The 19,978-nt window shown below is 42.4% G+C and overlaps 1 protein-coding gene across 1 annotated transcript in view; it reads left to right on the plus strand.

Moving 5' to 3' along the window:
- The window catches only part of spock1 (SPARC (osteonectin), cwcv and kazal like domains proteoglycan 1), a 202,576-nt gene that overhangs the window by 100,469 nt on the left and 82,129 nt on the right, over positions 1 to 19,978 (plus strand). Inside the window, exon 5 of the mRNA XM_054739040.2 lies at positions 1,759 to 1,804. Within this exon, the coding sequence (XP_054595015.2) occupies positions 1,759 to 1,804 (46 nt within the window). The remainder of the gene's footprint in view (positions 1 to 1,758; positions 1,805 to 19,978) is intronic.

Genomic DNA, 19,978 nt, shown 5'->3' on the forward strand with positions numbered 1-19,978 from the left:
GTGTGTGTGTGTGTGTGTGTGTGTGTGTGTGTGTGTGTGTGCATTTTTTTAACTGCACTGATTTGAATAGAAAAATAGGAGTCAGTATCACATCTTTATCACCTAGATCCAATTCATGTTATATAGTATAGAGTATAATAATGTATTTTATGGTTGTCTGGTCCCAGGTCTATCTCTGATACAGTGTTCTCCATCTGACTGGGCCCCTCTCCCTGTAGCCATGATACACAAAAGCTTCATTGAGAAGGTTCCCAGAAACAGCTGATGACTCTGTGACTATTTGTGTTGCTGACGGCATCTGAGGCTTTGAGGAAATTGTTAACCCTTACACATGTTTGGAGGCATTTTGAAAACTTTGCCACAAAAATGGTAAAAACCCTGCAATTGTAGAACCAGCTTTAGAATGCAGGCTGATGAGATAATGGCTTCAGTGTTGACACGTTTTATTTCTTGTGCAATGTTTGTATTTGTTTGACCTTTTTTTAGATATTTTTTGGACTTCCATCCACCTGACCACCCCCACCTCTATCCCTCTTATTCTGTAATAAAGTACGTATAGATTCCAGTTTCAGAGCAGCAGGATTCCCTCCCTCCTCCACATAGTGTCAGCGACATCGGCTCCCTCCCCGCTGACAAACATATGGTTTACTCTAGGTGATACTTGAACTGTAAAAATCACCACCACTCAGTGTTGTGAATGTGTTTGTGCTCTACACTTTATCATCACATAATGGCCTTTTCTATCACAACAGATGAAGCGTGTTATGTTGGTATTTTAGACGGATCGCCCCTACTTAGACTTTAAAAACTGAGCAAGGAGCATGTCACATTTCAGTTAAAATCCATTTTTTCTCACAACATTAAGCTTGAGGATTAAAAATATAAAGTGGTTATGTCTGTAAACAACATTGCTGGGTTCATCTTAGAAGCTTAAACTATTTTAAAAGTCACAGGTTATGTGATCATTTGGCGATTCTGAATTCAGGTGCTTAAGTGTACAACTATTTCGTATGCTGAGGTAGATACTTTCTAATAACAACACGTTTGTATACCAAATAAAATTAATTTAAAGCTATAAATAAAGGTCTGAGAGTGCCCATACTCATGAGAATATAAAACATAAACATGAGTAAATCATAGTCAGCCAACAAAAATACAACAAAAGGTTCAAAGACATGTTTTATAGTGTAGCTAATGTTTCATGAGGTACATGCGATCCAGCCACAGTCCATCTCACAGAAATATTAAATCCTACCAAAGAAGGTGTTGAAAGCAGTCATCACCAAGATGGCTGCATTTGGGTGTTAAAACAACACTTCCTTTTTCTTTGTTGTTGAATGTTAATGTGTGTTTTCATCTCCTGTGATGGTTTAGCGCTTCCCCTGCAGGTTTCTTTGCTATTTATAAACGCCCAAAGAAGCAAAACCACCAGGCGTTTTCTTTTTGGTTCTGCTGGAATTATTAATTTAGCATGACAAAAACAATTAAATATGAAAGAAAAGCACTCTTTAAAGGGCTTCTTATACGTGGGGTTTAGCATTTTAAGGTCTTCACTTTTGTGTTTAACAAAATATCTGTCTTATTTCTGTTATTTTTCAAACCCTGTTTCTCTGTGTGTGTGTGTGTGTGTGTGTGTGTGTGTGTGTGTGTGTGTGTGTGTGTGTGTGTGTGTGTGTGTGTGTGTGTGTGTGTGTGTGTGTGTGTGTGTGTGTGTGTGTGTGTGTGTGTGTGTGTGTGTGCATGTGTGTTTTCACGCAGGATGACTACTTCAAAAGCTGGGCTCCTGCCAAGTCTCTTGACCAAGGTGAGTTTAGCTGATTGCTCGCCTCTTTACTTTTTTATGTAACATTAATTTACATTCCACAAAGGACCAAAGGTGTGTGTGTGTGTGTGTGTGTGTGTGTGTGTGTGTGCGCGCGCGCGCGTGTGTGTGTGTGTGTGTGGGTGTGTGTGTGTGTGTGTGTGTGTGTGTGTGCGCCCGTGTGTGTGTGTGTGTGCGCGCGCGTGTGTGTGTGCGCGTGTGTGTGTGTGTGTGTGTGTGTGTGTGTGTTTAGGTGTGTATGCATATCAAGGCAAATGTTAGTCTTCTATCAAGGTTTCCCTCAGCTCAATTCTGTCACAATTAACACACGCACACACATACACACACACACACACACACAGTTTTCGGGGGGGGATGGGGGGTTAATTGATCTGCAGCTCTCTGAACAACAAAACAGACTTTAAATCTTCCCACCACTGTGCTTGTTCCGTTCTTTGCTAGCGTGGTTTTGCATATCTAGCACAGTAACTGCAGCTCTTCGGGGAAAGACTTGCTGAGCAGGTTTATCTGGGCCAGCTCCTTGTGGATACAGAGACTAATGAGAACAACCTTGCTTCAGTGCATCAAATTCTTCTGTTCCTCTTAGAAGCGACTGGAAATGAAAAGTAAACAGGATTCTCAGAGACCAAATTCATATGAAGAAATGGACAAACCCTCCCTGCCAAACTCTGTCAGGACCAAGGTCAGATTTAGATGCTGAAAGAATTACTAACTTTCAAAAAGTTACTGTGGAAGTGGTGGTCTGATTTATTTTTTTATGGGAAAGTCTGAAGGAAATAAGATCAATGCTTTATGTGAGATGTTGCTTTCTGAACAGAGTAAAAGAGCAAGAACAGCATAAAAACTACACCTGATGTGTGATAGGAAACACAAACCAGAATGTGACACATTTGTAAGGAGCAGGGCCGTTTCCTTCCAAGGGCATCTACATGTGTGATTATCAATAATTAAACAATTATACGTTCTAACACTGATGCAATTACAGGACATACAGTAAAATATTTGTTCTTGAATTTTCTGCTGCAAAGTTTCAAGCCACAGATTGTAATACGCTTTACTGCCACAGAAATGTGCCAACAAAGTAAATCAGTGATTGGAGAACATAGATCCAGACAAGCAGAAGGGTGGTGGAAGTGATTCGGAGAAATTTAATCCAAGAAGAACAAAAAGTTTCAGGAAAGCGGAAAAATACTGCAAATGAAATCAAACTGGTGTGATGGTAGAGGCAAAATATGAGAAAATATGATGGGCTTTCCCCCGTGTAGATATGTTAGAGAGAGTGTGGAAGACGTGCTGTGGCCTTCTGGTCATCAGGTGGGAATAAAGGATAGCATACCCACAGCAGCAGTGGTAGGAGAAACCATGTGATGGGATGATCGGACCCTGTGAGCTGGTGTAAATGGCAAACAGAAGAGGTCCCAAAACTGGGCCTTGGGGGAGCCCTGTGATGACCTGTGAGACAGTATGGACGAAAGTATGCCACGGTTGAAATCAAATGCAGAGAATAAGTCAGGATCAGTCCAGAGGACCCTCGTGTTATTCTGGATTATTTTAGGGCTTCTGTCACAGCCAAGAGAGTCGATTCAGTGGAGAAGACGTGTTTCCTGGATTATTTTGTGTAGAGTTAAGTTAAGTTAAGTTAAGTTGTTTGCATCAGAGATGTGGTAATTAAACTACACTGTTTCTGTTTGTTGTGGACAACTTAGAGATGAAAACATTTAGAATGGCTTCTTCCCCCAGCGCTTTATAAGCCTGGCGGGCCGCCAGGCTACGTGTCATGCCCCGCCCCCCGACCCTACCCTACCGTGTCCGCTGGCACGAACGGCGCAGTGAAACTAGAGCCCTCCATCAGCTGATACTGGTGAGAAACAGCAGCTGAATGTGTGCAACCCCCCCCCCCCCCCCCCCCCCCCCCCCCCCCGCTCTCACAGAGGAGCGCAGCGGGTCGCAGCGCGCGAATCATCTGTGGGTTCGTCCATTTATGAATCTGTGTCTGTTAAATAGACAATAAAATAAGGCCTGAAATCATCTTCTCAACCTTCTGTTTCCCATCCTGGCTGTGCTGCAGAGCTGAGATAGCACGCTGCAGTCACCCCTTCCCACACAAACAGCATAGGAGTAATGGATGGCAAAACAATTAGACAACAAGTAAGTAATATACATCAATCAGGCAATATGGGCCCCTTTTGGGAACATTAACTGGTATCATGTGAAGGAAATGCCACTCTGGTGCTTTTCATTATCACCACTGCAGGCATTACGCTCCATGCTGTTGCAGGTCGTGTCAGGATTTTGACTGCAAAGTGATGCATTATGTTGAAAATGCCACCATTCTTGTACCAAAAAGAGGTATTCATCAAGAATTTTTATCTGTAAAGCAAAATGTCACAGAGGATTCTGGGTCAGTGTAGAAGTGCAACTTTTAAAACTCACACAGATTGCAAGAATCTTTCAAGTGTCTCCAGTATTCGTAAGGTTTAGTGTATGTGACCAAATGCATCGATACAGAAATGTTCTTTGTGCAATAACAACTAGACGGATTCCAATCTACATTAACATGTAAAGCTCCTGATTTAGAGTTGGTGCAGATCAGATATACAGGCATTAATCACCAGCCGCTGGTTTCAGCTGGTGGGATGAGTCTCATGTTGCCCTTGGAGGCTCATCAGCAGCAGAAGTGATGGAAGGAAATCCAGCCCCTTATCAATCACTCAGCAATTAATACTCCCTCCACCTGTATGAGTGAATCCAGTGGGATCACTGGTGATACCAGGCTGGTAAATCCGCCACTGGGAAATGAGTTTTCCACCCTTGTGGTTTAATCCTGTACATCAGCTGAAAGGCTGATTTTGTGGTGAAATTAAATTGGCCCAAAGTAATGCGTTAAGTCAGAGGCATGAAAAAGAGGAATCTGTTTCCTCTCAGAAAGATTGTGTGGAATAATTATTTGGTCCTGTGATTAAACAATGAATGGGTTTTAGTAACATTTGTGAATTATCCGTTTATTAGATTGTTCCTTTATCTGAAAAATGGAATAAAAAATTAATCAAGCAAGAAATGAAAACACATTAAAACCACTCATAGCTTCGTTTACCCAAATATAAATGGAAAGAGGGAATGTAGTCAAGAATCAGTAGTCAGAATAGAACAGAGTATCCTGGCACACACACACACAAGTAAACCCAACAAGTTCATTAAAAAAATGCTAAATAATAGTTGTTTAAGTTTCTGTGCCATCAGGATGAACGGCTGCCCTGACTTTAAAGAGTGGCGGGTGTACATTTCCTTTTTCTGTAATAGCGCCTGTATATACATACACAGGTATTCACTTGTCAATGTGTACTTTGTGTATTATATACATGGTGGCAGGAGTGTGGTCCTACATATAAATACCTATCATATGTCAAAATAAGAATAATCCTAAGCTTTTGTTTGATACCATCTCCAGCATCGTGTCTTCTCCTCCACAGCAGGCTCAGCTATCTTCAGCTGATGATTGTAACACCTTTCTCCACTTTTTTGCCAACAAGGTGCTGAATCTGAGATCCAGCATTCCCCCCCCCCCACCCCCCCAGGAGGGGAGGCCCCCCAGTGCTTAGAGTATTTCACCTCCTTCTCCCCAATTACACTAAATGACTTAGCCTCAATAATCAGTCAGATGAAGCTCTCATCATGCTCATCAGATATCTTAACTCCCTCTGTTTTAGTCGTGTCCCTTGGCGCTATCAGTCCATCTCTGTTGACTATAATCAACAGCTCACTGAGCCAAGGCTGTGTTCCATCTTACTTTAAAAATGCAGAAGTGACTCCTCTCTTAAAGAAACCCAACCTTGACGCCAGCTCCACCAGTAACTTTAGGCCCATTTCAAAACTACCTTTCATCAGCAAAGTACTTGAGAAGGTTGTGGAAACCCAACTCAGATCTTGGCTTTCTAAGTCAAAGATCTCTGACCCCTTCCAATCTGGCTTTCTGAAGCAGCACTCAACCGAGACTGCTCTAGTAAGGGTGCATAATGACCTCCTGATGGCTGCTGATGCTGGGAAATGCTTTGGCATGGTCCTGCTTGACCTCAGTGCAGCTTTTGACACTGTAGACCACAACGTTCTACTAAACAGGTTAAAGGCCCTGGCTGGGATTTCAGGTTCTGCTCTAGACTGGCTCTCTTCTTATATCACCAACAGAACATTCACAGTGAAGTCAGAAACCTTCTCTTCAGATACTGCCTCTCTAACATGCGGGGTTCCACAAGGTTCAGTTCTAGGGCCTCTACTATTTGCATTCTATATTCTTCCCCTAGCTGGCATCATTCAGTCTTTCCCAGACATCTCCTACCACATCTACGTTGATGATATACAGCTCTATATGTCCTTTATGCCACACCAGTTGGACAGGCTGGCCACACTTGTACTCTGCCTGACCCAGATCAGTAACTGGCTGTCCAGCAACTTTCTTGTCCTCAATGTTAACAAGACAGAGACCCTGATCTCTGCACCCCCGGAACTTCAGCCAAAAATCGAGCAGGAAATTGCCTCCTTTTGCCCATCAGCCAAGGCCAACATTAGAAACCTGAGAGTTATTTTTGATCCAGCTTTAAGTTTAGACTCACACGTCAAAACCATCTCCCGCTCTTGTTTCTTTCAACTGAGAAACATTTCAGAAGTCCGTAAACTGGTTTCTACTGCAGATCTGGAAAAAAAAATCCATGCCTTTGTGTCATCACGCTTAGACTACTGTAACGCTCTTTTTACTGGTCTCAGCAAAACCTCCCTCTCACGCCTTCAAGCCATCCAAAATGCAGCAGCCAGACTTCTAACCAAATCCAGCAGACGAGCTCACATCACTCCAGTTTTACAGTCCCTCCACTGGCTCCCGGTAGAATATAGAATTCAGTTTAAAGTTTTAGTCCTGACCTATAGAGCTCTTAACAACCAGGCTCCAAGCTATTTATCTGAGCTTTTATCCCCACACACCACTTCACGGAACCTCCGATCCACATCTGAAAACCTCCTGGCTGTTCCTCGAACCAGACTAAAAACCAAAGGGAACAGGGCCTTTCAGTCTATTGCCCCCAGACTTTGGAACAGTCTGCCTTCAAATCTCCGTCTCTTGAAATCTGTAGAGGTCTTCACAAAACATTTTAAAACTCACCTTTTCATCCAGGCTTTCCCCCGCTAAATATTCTAAAAGATGGCTTTGTTCTTGTTCACACCTTGACTTTCTTTTTACTCCTGATTTTGGTTACTATTGTTGTCACTGCTATTGTTTTATGATGTTTTTATTGGTTTGAGGTATTTTGCCCTGATTTTACTCATGTTGTACAGCGCTTTGTGATTTATATCTGTGAAAGGCGCTATATAAATAAACTTTACTTACTTACTTACTACATATAGAACATGTAAATGCAGACTGCCACTGCAGCAGGCCAGCTCCAATTCATCCCCGTAGGACATTTAAATTAATATGGGCAACGTGGCAGAAAAGCTAAGTGTTTGGCCCGTAACTGGAAAGTTACACTTACACATTAGCGTCAGCACGATCTGGGTTTGGTCGGGCTGGATGGCCTGAGTTTGGGCTGGTACGGGCGGTGTAGTGCTCACAGATAAACCAGAGGGACTTCTCAAGAATGCGTAAATCCCAGAGCCCGTGGACGGAGCTTAATATGCACGGGAAGGTCCACTCCATAAGGTAAGCAAAAGGCGGACATGAGCTGTGTTGCTTTTGGAGACTCTGAACCACATTATTTTATTAATTTGCTGTGTGTATCCTCATAATATTGTGCCACACACACACATACACACACTGATTTTTCCCCTGAGCAGCTGTCTGCTCTCCTGGGCAAGAGAACAGGAGCATGCACACACACACACACACACACACACAAAGCTATTCTTTTCTCCCGTTCCCACACTTAACGACAGCTCCGGTTCGGCAGCTCCGTGCTACAGACACAAGTTTACTCAACAGCATCCAGCATGAAAACGAACTGCGGGAACCCCCCCGCTGGCTCATTCTTCTCGCAGATCGGAGGCGGTAGGCGTAATTTCAGCCAGCCAATCAGTCCGTAGTGTCGCCTCGGTCCCAGTCTGACCGCTGGGGAGGAGGTCTGAGGAAAAGTGTTGCTTCGGCACCGAAAACGCTAATCGGACCTGTGTGTGAAACCAAATTCCGGTGCCGTTCGTTACCGTTTGGGCTCGTGCCGAAGCTAATGTGTAAGCACCATTACAAGTTGGAGCCCCGCTCAGTCCGATGGTATCATTTTGTCCTTGGGCAAGACATTTAGCCCCCCTTGCCTGCTGGTGGTGGCCGAGGGAGTGGTAGCCCCAGAGCTCAGCAGCCTCACCTCTGTCAGTGCAACCCAGGGCAGCTGTGGCTAGATCGTAGCTCATCATCATCAGTGTGTGAATGTGTGTGTGAATGGGTGAATGACTGATTGTGCTGTATAGCACTCTGGGGGGTTCTAGGATTCTAGAAGGCTCTATATCAAGTATAAACCATTTACCATTTAAAGAGAAATGCTGGACTTATTAGGTACTCAAACGTTTCAGCTGCTGAAATTAAGCAGGAGGTTAAAAAATACAGCTGAAGCTGTCGTTTTCATTCAAAGGCTGTCTATTTAAATTAAACAAACGCACAACCGGCACCCTGACTGACACGGCACTTCTCAACCATCGTCCTGTTAATGTTTTCCAAACCAAGTGAGTTTTTACATCACGTGATTCCCCACTGGACACCCAGTGCCTTTTACAGGTCAGTATATCTAAAAATAGCCGTGTGTTTAGTGTTGATCATTAGTGTTATTCAACCTATTTTCTAATTCTTATTTTTGAGCAGAACGCGGTAAATATCTGGTTGAGATCAGCCACAGCTGGAGGGACATACTGTTCCTGCCTGGTTGTGTGTGGGTACAGAAAGCTATTTATTGCTGCAAAATAAAATTTAAATCCTTGGCTAGCTTTTATGTGTATCCGCATTTACCATCCTGGCTTCTTTCTCAGCCACCAATAAAACTGATTTAGGTTAAGGTGCTAAAACTTTAATGGTAGCCTCATTCGCTTTTACGATAAACATGCTTTAAAGTAATTTTGCTTTCACTTCTTTTGAAATAGTTCCAAAGTTTAAGCATTTTACTGTTTGTTTTTCTCAGATTTACCTCTTCTTTGTCCTCCCCCATCGGATGAAACCTGCGGCAAACGTGAATTAGAACGAGGCTGTTGTGCAGCAGTAATGGTTATCAGTGTGAAGCACGGTTACCTCTGACTGAAATGTGGCTGAGTGGATTAAATGAAGCATCAAGGCAAAGAATTAGCATCAATGATTTCTTTTCTGGTTGAGTAGTTTGAGTTCTTCAGTGAATCGATTCAACTTATATTTGATTTTTGATCTCTGACCAACGTTTTTTCTGCAGCAGTTTGGAAGTATCTGACTCGAGTCAAGATGGATTCATCTTCATTATAAAAAAACAGAAATTGCAGCTCCTTACAGATAACATAACATCTTTTATTCTATTTGATAGTAGTTTCTTCTGAAGCAGGCCAGTTAGTTAACACGAAGTAGTTACACAGCTGTCGATGATCCTCACCGGAGCGCTGGAGGACAAACATTTCCATCAGTGGCACCAATTCAGAGCAAGCACCTGCATAAAAGACGACTTTTATCTCAAGCGTACCCAGCAGTGGTATTCGTGCTCCGTTTGTGCACTCGGATGTTTAGATTCTGCATACACAGCTCTCCTCTCTCACAATAAACCCAGCCAATTCTCATTTGCCACAGTGATGTTCCCCCTCAGCGAGACAAACCCATAAAGATAAGTTACTCAATTATACATTCTTAATTAACCCAAATAAAAGAGTGGATGTCTCTCAGGATGCCAGTCACGAGGCATTTAGCAGCCAAGATAAAGGAAATCCAAACGTTTTCAAACGGAATCTGAAAATGTGGAATCTTTTGTGAGCATAACAAAAACTCAAACGCTAATGCGAGGGATAAGACCAGAGCAAAGAAAACAAAGTAGCTGAAATAAAATCAAACAGGGTGGAACGGAATGTACTCCTAGCAACTACAACCTAAGCAGTTGGTCCTAATTATTAAAAAGCAAAGCCAATTTCATTTATAATGTACTTTAACAACAGCCAACACTGAACTAAGTACCGAACACAGGATAAAATAAAAGCACGAGTAAAGTAAAAACAACACTCAAGCAGGAAAAATTCTATAAAATGCAAAAAGCACAAAATGGGTTCTAAACCAAAGTAAAAAGGTGGGTCTTTAACAATGATTTCAAGGTTCCAGGGTTAGGGTTAGGATCCATGTTATTTTAAACCTTTGAGAGCAAAGGTAGACACGATGCACGATAAAATGTTACTGTTGGCACTACTGAGATGTCATTCGTCTCAAACATGAGGTTTTTTATTCAGCCTGAATTTACACATGGTAATGAAACGTTTCGATTCAGTAAAGCTCTGCTCATGCCCACTCCAACAAAATGCACTTAAAAGAGTGTCTTTTTTTTTTTTTTTGCTACACACGCCCCCTGCCCGGCAGAGCTCCGTGCAATAGGAAACTGAGCGCCGACCAGACCTACTCAGTAGCGTTAGACTGCCGCTTAGACGCTTCAAATTTAAGGAATACCTCAGCTGATGCAGAGTTGATGAACTTTTCATGGGCAAGAAAGTCTCTAAAATATAAATATGTGAAAACACATGACATGAGAATAATACTCGTAAAACAACGTATTTTAGCTCCGTTTGTCGGCTACAGAAGCACATACATAAACAAAAACGTGAAGTCGCGATCTTAAACAGAGGAACAGCGGTTTTGTGTGATACGCTTGTCAGCCACTAGATGGTGCCATCGGATAAGAGAAATACTCCGGAAAGAAGATTTAAGGGAGAGGAGAAATGCCTGAAGCCAGTCAGTCATCAGGCATTTTCAGAATTTTCAAAGTAAAATGCTGAATTTGCAGCTGATACAGGAAAGTGCACGAATGCATCAAAAAATGGGTTTGGGTGGTGTTTTCATGAGGAAATAACAATATCACATGGAAAAAAGCTCAAAAAAGTGGATTTTCCATGATATGGCCTCTTAAAGAGGTTCGAGTGAGGAGGCCTTCCTGATTTGTGGCGCAAACAGTTCCACAATTTGGGACCAGCTACAGCGAAGACTGTCCCCTCTAAGCTCACGCTGAGTCCTCCAGGAACAGCTCTGATCAAGGGATCTTTACAAAAAAAGTTTCGATGTTTATGTTTATGTATTTAGCAGACGCTTTTTTCCAAAGCGACTTGTTGTGATCTGTGGGGGAAACCGGAGTACCCGGAGGAAACCCATGCATGCATGGGGAGAACACGCAACTCCACGCAGAAAGGCCGCAGCCGAGTTTCAAACCTGCGACCTTCGTGCTGTGAGGCAACAGTGCTAACCACTGTGCCATCATGCAGCCTTTTTTGAGCTTTTTACGATGTGATATTATTTCCTCATGAAAACACCACCCAAACCCAATAGATAACTGTTAAAAACCATAAGCATCCTTCAGCTTCATCGTTTATGATTTAGTGACTCTAAGCTGGGATGGAATTCTGGGATGTTGAGACAATACCAAACGAATGATCAATCTCAATGACCCCACGGGCATACTGTAAAAAGTCTCATGCGGGGTCTTAGCACAAGCGTGGTAGCAGCTCAGTCGGAAGCACATGGTGCTGCTATTAGAGAGCCAGCAGTGCTAAATAATGTTTCTTGCCAGTTTTGGCAAAATGCAGACTGATTTTTGACATTTAAAACTTTATAGAAAACTTTTACTTTCAAGCCAGACTCAGTCCAGCTTTAGCCAGGACCTGTTGCTGCTGCAGGCGTGATGTCAGAGTAGAAGGGACTTTAAGTTCAGTTTGTACAAAAAGGCGGACATTTAGTGAGGCGTTCTTAAGCTGTTGAGTCTGATTCCCATCTGTAAGAGATGCAGCTCCGCGTTAAAACCACATTTGTTTTGTTTTTCATCTCCTCAACTACACGTTGCCTCGCTATTGAGCTGGCTGCAGGTTTACCAACTGCTCAGTAAGGAAAGTAGCCGTTGGCTGTCACAAAAGTCATAATAATTTGCTAAATGATGTCATTGTCAAATCAGCACAACAATTTCTTAAAATGGGGTAAATGATGTCTACTAATAATTCTAAAACAGATTATACAAAGCTGCAGATCACAACAAGTACACATTTTGCTTTTTTTAGTTTTTGCTTGCAGCCTTAAATTCAGCTGTCAATCTATTTATGTAGAAACATAGCCTTACATCTGTTCTTCTGTTTTCTCCTTTTGCTTTTTGCATTTTTTTTCTCTGTTTTCTGTTCACGTTCACACCTTTCTCTATAGTCTTTTAGGCCAGTTTCCCACCACACCTTCATATTGTTCATCTGCTCATTTCTCCATTGTCATTTTTAATTGTTTTTGGCACATTGAGTTCATCAAATGAAAATTACATCATAACAAACATACTGCAGTGCTGCAAATAAACACAGACTGACGTTAACGGCCCATGAGATTTAACCATTCATGCAAGTTTTATTCGTCATTGTCAGGAATTGCTTCTGAGCTGTTTGAATGGCTCCTTTATCATGAAGTCAGGATGAGGATACCACCTCTCAGCTATCGAGTCTCCATGAAGAGTGAAAGAAAAAATCTATGATGAAACAAAGAAGCTCCTCTTCATCTTGTTTTGGGTCTGACTTGTGGCTGAAACGTTAGGGCTGGATAGCGCCTCTGTTTTCTGCCATTCTCATGTGTGATAATGATGCATTTGATTTGTCCTTAGAACTTGAAGATCCCAACTTCCAAGTAGTAAAAATCCACTGAAGGGCCCCTAAATTTGAAGCTCCCAGTTGGAAAGTCAACCTCAACATCCAATATGACAACTCTCAGTATAAACAACAATTTGTTTAGGGTGAAATGTGTTTATTTTGGACGACACACTTAAAATCAATGTCATGTAAGTTGGTTGCAACTCTAAACTGCAGATGTGCAGCATATGTGTTTAATAGTTATCTGTTTTTGTAGAGAGCTGAGAAAACAACAGCTTTTAATGGCGTCGTCATTAGGGTTGCAACGGTTGCAACAAACATTTTGGTGGTGCAATTATATTCTGAGAAATAATCACGGTTTCACGATAATCATGATTATTTTACATGAATTGATTTCACATCTGTATTAACATAAACTGAACAAAAATATAAACACAACACTTTTGTTTTTGCTCCCATTTTTCATGAGCTGAACTCAAACATCTGAAACTTTTTCGACATGCATAAAACACCCATGACTCAATTACTGTTCTGAAATCTGTCTGCATGTGTGTTAGTGAGCACTTTTCCTTTACCAAGATAATCCATCCCACCTCACAGGTGTGGCATATCAAGGGGCTGATTAGACCGCATGAATAATGTACAGGTGTGCCTTAGACTGCCCACAATAAAAGGCCACCCTGACATGTGCAGTTTGATTAAACAGCACAATGCCACAGATGTCCCAACCTTTGAGGGAGCATGCAGTTGGCATGCTGACAGCAGGAATTTCTACCAGAGCTGTTGCACGTAGAAAAACTTGAAGTGCTTCCTAGGCGGAAACTGAGAAGTCCCGGTGGTTGCTGACACTGGTTCTGCTGCATGTGTTCATGTTCGTTCACTTTCACTTTCACTTTGGTTTGCTATTTTTTTTCCTATTTGCGGCGTTCAAGACGTTTTTACAGTGGGAAACTGCAGCATTTTACACCAAGGTTAATAGTCAAACCGGTTAATCCTTGCAACCCTATTCGCCATATTGGAACCGGAACACCGAGTTTGGACTTCCAAGGTAAATCGAGAGCATAAATATATGTAGACTTAGCAGGAGATCAGTGGGCGTGGCTTTGAAACGACTCATTCTGAAAGGTACTAAAACTGACACGAATAGAGCTGATGAAACTGTTCAATGTGAGAGGGATTTTTAATGCAAAACACTTTATGAACATGGATTTTAAAAACTATATAATAACTTGTTTAAAAAGGTCAAATATGTCCCCTTTAGGTTGCAGGGTCTATTGGCTGCCACCAGGGTGGTTATAGCCTCAGCAGCCTGGTGCCGGTGTGCTTCATTTACATCACATATCAGTTTTACAGGTTATGAACCCTGGATGAGAGGTATACTTAAGAGACAGACAGATCCTTCTACCTGTCCCTTTCAATCACATTTATACGTTTAGTCCTTGAGAATCTGAAGGATCTGAATTTTAGATTCATTTACATTTTATCCTGTTTATGTAACAGGATTTATCCTGTTTATCTCTAACACCCTCATGGTTTGTCCCATCTATTTAAAGCTAAAATCTTTTATGTCCTGCAGGTCAGCTTAGCCGTCTTCCAAAGTCAAACATTTTATTCATTCCTATTAATTTCTGTCCAGTCCCATCGTGTTGCTTTGAGAGCTGAGCTGAGCAGGCTTTTGAGCGTGAGAGGAAGAGGAGGAAGCAGATAACAGTTCTGCTGTCAGCATGAACCGGCATTTTGAGTCTGGAGCTCTTGTGTATGGGCATGCCCAGCAGGAGTGTTAGCCTGTGATTGCAATGCATTATCGAGAGGAAAAGGGGGGTGGGGTCAAAGCAAGGATTGCAAATACGCCCATTATCACAGCTGGTCCAGAAGACGCCAGAGAGTCAGTCTGGCATTGTGACACAAGCTTCGGGCATAATTCAGATGGAGACAAAGAGGAAATGAAACACGTTAAGATGACCATTTTCAGGGGTTTTCTGCTAGTCTTTGTCCTGAAAGATCATACAGAGAATGAGCAGTTGTTATGGGAACCTTTTTGGCAGCAGTGATCAAAGTTATTTGTGAAACGTTCTGCTTCTTCCGAATCAGCAATAGCAGCAGACAAAGCCTCGGAAATCTGGAGCCTGCAAATTGCCAATCAGCCTGATTGGAGTAGACATTGTGTTTTCCCATCAGAGCGTTTGTCATTGTTTTATGTATTTCATCAGCTTTTTCTTCAATTCACTAAGCCTTTGTCTCTCTGCAGATATGCTGTCTGTTTGCTCACATTTCTCATCGGTCCACCTTTAATCTCCCCCGCCTCCGCCACCGCCTCTTAATTCAGTCTCATAAAACTATGTTTGATCTGCGCCCGGAGGAGCTAGAGAATTAGAAAGAGGGGGAAACTGATTAGGAGGGAGACTGATAGGACTACAAACAACTGCGAACACCTCAGGTCTGTGTGAGGTGGAGCAGAAATAAATATTTCATTTCAGGGTTTGCAGCTCGCTCCCTGGGCGTTCTTTTAAACATTGTTTACCGCTCCGATGTTAATGGCTTGTTGGCCGCATCATAAAAAGCGCTTCGGTTTCCTCGACCCTCAGCTCTGCCCTTATCTGGCTTTTTCAGGAGGGTCAGAGCTTATAGTCTGAGCACATAAATGGGATTATCTTCTGAAAGCTACACATACATGCTACGGTGATACCAAGCACAAAGAGTAAATTACCCAGTCAAATACGCACAGAAGTGGCAATAAATGATGCCTGCAGGAAGAAACGCAGACTGTCTCATTGTTTTTAATTTAATGAGCATCCATCTTTTTACTGAAACTGCTCCATCTTCAGCAGGCTCTCAGGGAGTTGGTGCCCATCTCTAGTGGTCGCTGGGCGAAAGGTGGGGACACTCTAGACAGGTCTCCAGTCCATCAAGCAGTCACACTCTCACTCACAGCTAGGGACAACCTCGAGTCTCCATTTAACTCATTAACTGCTAGCCGTTTTCTGGTCAGAAAGCCCCCTTGACTGCCAGCGTTTCTGAACATTTGTCACCATGTAAACACCAAAACTGCCAGAAGAAAAAGTAGACTCACTTCTACCATCAGGAAGAGTCAACACGTTTCTAGCTTTATCCATTCTTTCACAATCTGTTGTTGAAGTGTGAGTTGCAGAAGCTTTTCCAGTTAGCGCCTCGCATTTTTCACAGCAGCGTCCCAAAACAATCTCCTAATTCATGGATTTTCTGCTTCCTGATCACATGACATGTGATGCACATGGGTGAAGATCAGTTTTAGAGCCGTGATGTTTACTCTCACGGTGCGGGGGCTCGATCCCAGGCCCGCCTCAGTAAAAAATACAATTGACGACTTTAGCATCTCTTAGTGTCCGTTATTAATTCTCTGTGGTCAAACCGAAAATGAAACCTATCTCCTTACTGTGCATTTGTCTTTTTAACACCTTCATCTGGCTGCATACATGTCTCCTCAGCCTTAATAGGTGTCTGCAGGAGTGATTCATCACTAAATTAAACAAATCAGCTGTGTTCATGATCTACAGCCTGCAGGAAAGGTTCTGTAACCAGACCGTCCAAGTCTTTTTGTTCAAGTCCAACAGGTGGCGGCCCGCCAGTCTGAAGTTGAAAATGCGATATTCTGGCCACAGGGTGTGGTGGGGGTCTGAGTGGCTTTTCCATAACTCTGTAAAGGGTCATTTTAGCACATACTGCCTCAAGAAAATTATTTTTTTTTAAAAATGAAAAGGTTGCAATTTATGGCTTTAACATGACATGCATGTTTTTAGGTCTTTGGAAGTAACCCAAAGTACCCGGAAAAATCCACTCATGCATGAGGAAAACATGCTAATGCAGGGGGGGATTTGAACTGGTAACTTTGTGCATGGCAACAGAGCTACCAACTGTTCCACTGTGCAGCCTAATTTAAGGAATGGATTAAGTTAAATTTTACCTGTGATGTCAGTGAGCAACAGGCCGAACAAGGTAGTCGAGGGCGGGCAAACGTTAGCGGACCGGAGAATTGTTGATATCCCACACCGTAAATTTTCAAAGACAGGTCCAAAACAAACTCACAACTAAATAAAGCGGTGAATCAATAAACTGCAGTGTGTGAACAGCGCTGAACAAGCTGCCGTCATGAGGATTTACACACACAGCTAAATTACAAACTGGACACATTGCATGTTTGTTGTTGTTCTGCTTTTATTTTTTTTACAATGCAGCCTTTGATGATCATCGTAAATTAAGAGAAATAAACTTTACACATGAGGAGACGGGCAGTGACACTGGATCGTAGCTGGAACCTTGAAGCTATATGCCAGCTTGAGAAAGTGACAGTGGCATCAGTGAGTCCCTGGGGGATGAAGGCACAGGGAGATCCAAAGATATATAGACACAAGGCCCACAGAGAGCACTTGAGAGATATTGCCTGTAGAGAGGATAACTCAGAGATAAGAGAGTCATTCAGTAATGAGGAGAAGAGGAATCTGGCAGAAGGAAGAGAAAGGAAAGAGGATCATAATGAAAAGAGAGGCCACATTGGCAAAAGTTGGGTGAACTTTTGCTTCACACACACTTTTTTTTCTCTTTCCTCTATGTGTAGTCCAGTTCTTGTTCAAAAGGCCTTACTTACATGAGATGGATGAGTTTAGTGAGTTAATCGTCTTTGGGTCTTAATGTCACAGTCTCGTAGACTTCTTGCTCCCTGAGGCTTGGCAGCTCTGGGTTTGCCTCCACACATCAGGAAACTGCAGCGACTGGTTTAAAGAAACGAGTCATCCTTTTGAATTAGAACATTTGATGTTTGTATCAGTTTACTTTATGGATTATCTGTCTGGTGGTTAAAAAAACTAAAAATATATTAAGTTTGATTGCAATAGTTAGTTTGAAAACAGTATCCAGCAGAGGTGCTTGTAGAAAGGGTGGAGGCAACGGATCATCTTGGAGCAGATCTACAAACCATGACAGATTTTTGCACACTGAATTATGTTGGTGCCCTAAGTTAGCTTTTCTATGATTATATTGTTAAATCTATATTTGATAGTTAAGAGACATTTTGTTTGTTCAGTTAACTGTGGTGGCGTTTTTGAACTGGGATTACTTCAGCGTAGAGGCCTGCACTGAAGCCCTAGGCCCTCGGTTCGGCCCAGCCCGACGGCCCAAGGGCCGGGCTTCGGGCCAACGACTGTGTAATTACCTCGGACACAGGCCAGGCCGGGTGCCTTTATTTTTAATCGAATCCTTTTAAAAAAACTGAAACACTTGAACGCAGCAGCACCTGCCTGCTTCTCACGCATCGGCACCCGTTAGCTCAGTTAAGGTCTGTGTGGTTTATAAATGCGCCTATATAAACGAATTCTCAAACTGCTGATTGAAACATGTGCCCCTATTCTAATATGCCATTTTATGTCCACTTTGATGTGTCAGAAACCATTAGTTTATTCTCATGAGAACGGCAGCATTCTATTTATCTGTGAATAAATTCACTCTGCAGTTAAAAAAAATACAGCGTACATTGTTGTGTTTTTTTTCTTTAACTGGAGAGCGCATTTTCAGAGCGGCAGATTACATTTACAAACGCTATATTAACTGGGGGCGTTTATTTAATCTGCCACTCTGAAAATGCGCTCTGCAGTGAAAAAATTAGAATGCTGCTTTTTTTTCTAATTGCACAAGAGCGCATTTTCTGAGCAGATTAAATTTACAAACGCATCCAATTAATATAGTGTTCGTAAATTTCATCTGCCGCTCGAAAAACATGCTCTGTTAGATAAAAAAGCTGCATTGAATGCTGTTTTTCTACCTTTTCTTTCTTTTTTTTTTACTGCAGAACGCTTCCCACAGATAATTAGAATGCTGAGCATTCTATCACGCTAAAACATTATGAAAGGTTAAAGAAAAAGTCGGGCTCGGGTGGGCCAGCGGATCCTGAAAACCTTTTCGGACCGCATCGGCTGGGGCTCCACCCCCTCAGGCCGGCCGGACACGGGCTCTACCTCAGCGTCTGAGAATGTTAAGCAGTGATTTTCTGTCTCTACCAAACAAATTGTCATCTCAAAATCTGTAAAATCGTTTGTGTTCTAATCCTTTTTGTTTTTGCTAATGTCATCTAACTGTAACATATTGAATTTGATTTGCTCAAAAGGGTAACCAATAGGGTTCACTGAGCCTCTGTTTGATGCTTTAGCCAGCTGAGTCACATCCAGGTATAAGTAACATCAATGCTTTTTATGGGAAAATTCACGAGATTGCTGATGGACCTGCCAAGGGTAACGAATAATAATCTACACCCAAGGGTCAAACTCCGCCTGCCTAAAGTGAAACCAACTCAGAACTAACAAAACGTGCAGTTCCCCCCTCATCCACTTGGGGCTGGATCCATTGTTAAAAGTGTTACAGCCTAGAAGGCAGAATGTAGCAGAGTCACGTTTCTGTCTAAGCGCTCACCAACCTCCATTAGTTTTGGTTAGCTGAGTTAGCTTGTAGTAACTTCGACCGATGGTGAAGGGTGTCAGTCATCTGCCCCCACCCTAACAACCCCGCTCTCAGCTCCATTTTTGTATTTTCCACAAGTGATGAGAAGCGTGACACGGCCAAGATGGTGGGAACCACCCACTGGACTGAAACCTAGAGGTGACGATGCGGAGGGTTTGTCCATTTTATACCATCAGTTTGTACACCGGCTAATCCAGGCCACATCTAAGACACCAAAATCAAATACAGACAAAGGTTTTAAACTGTGCATGTCCATCTGAATTCATACCTACGAAGGTAAGTCAACAACTTTAGTTTTGGGTTACAAAATGATGATACACGCACACTCTCTACTAGCACAGTGACGAAGCAACTCTAACAAGGTTTTAGAGAAAAAAGACTCATGGATAAACTTGTCACTCTGATAACTAGTTAATGTTGCTTCACCACTGTGCTATTGCTAGTGAAGAGCTAGCAAGTATCCTTATTTAGCAATGTCGCTTTCCGAGCTGTACCGGAAACCCGATCCGTACCACAAATGTGCGAAAGGCGTCAGCTTCCGCTCAAAGCGTCTTACGATAGTTACAGACTGGTCAGAGTATCTGTTAAGATGGTAACAATAATAAGTTTCTCTTAAAGTGTTTGCAATATTGAACGATCTCAATACAATGTAGACAAAAACGGGAAAAAAATTAAGAAAATGTCACATGGTAGAGATCGTACCTACGTCTACCTGATCCGTGTTGGGCATGTGCTGATGTTTACTCCCCCTTGCACGAGGATACCGCCACTTGCTGCCTGAGCTAGCGAGCCCTATTGTAAGCTGAACACCAATCATTACAAATTGTGTTTGTGTGTGTGTGCGTGTGTGTGTGTGTGTGTGTGTGTGTGTGTGTGTGTGTGTGTGTG

This window comes from Nothobranchius furzeri, chromosome 1 (assembly GCF_043380555.1).
Source record: "Nothobranchius furzeri strain GRZ-AD chromosome 1, NfurGRZ-RIMD1, whole genome shotgun sequence".
NCBI classification, from domain to species: domain Eukaryota; kingdom Metazoa; phylum Chordata; class Actinopteri; order Cyprinodontiformes; family Nothobranchiidae; genus Nothobranchius; species Nothobranchius furzeri.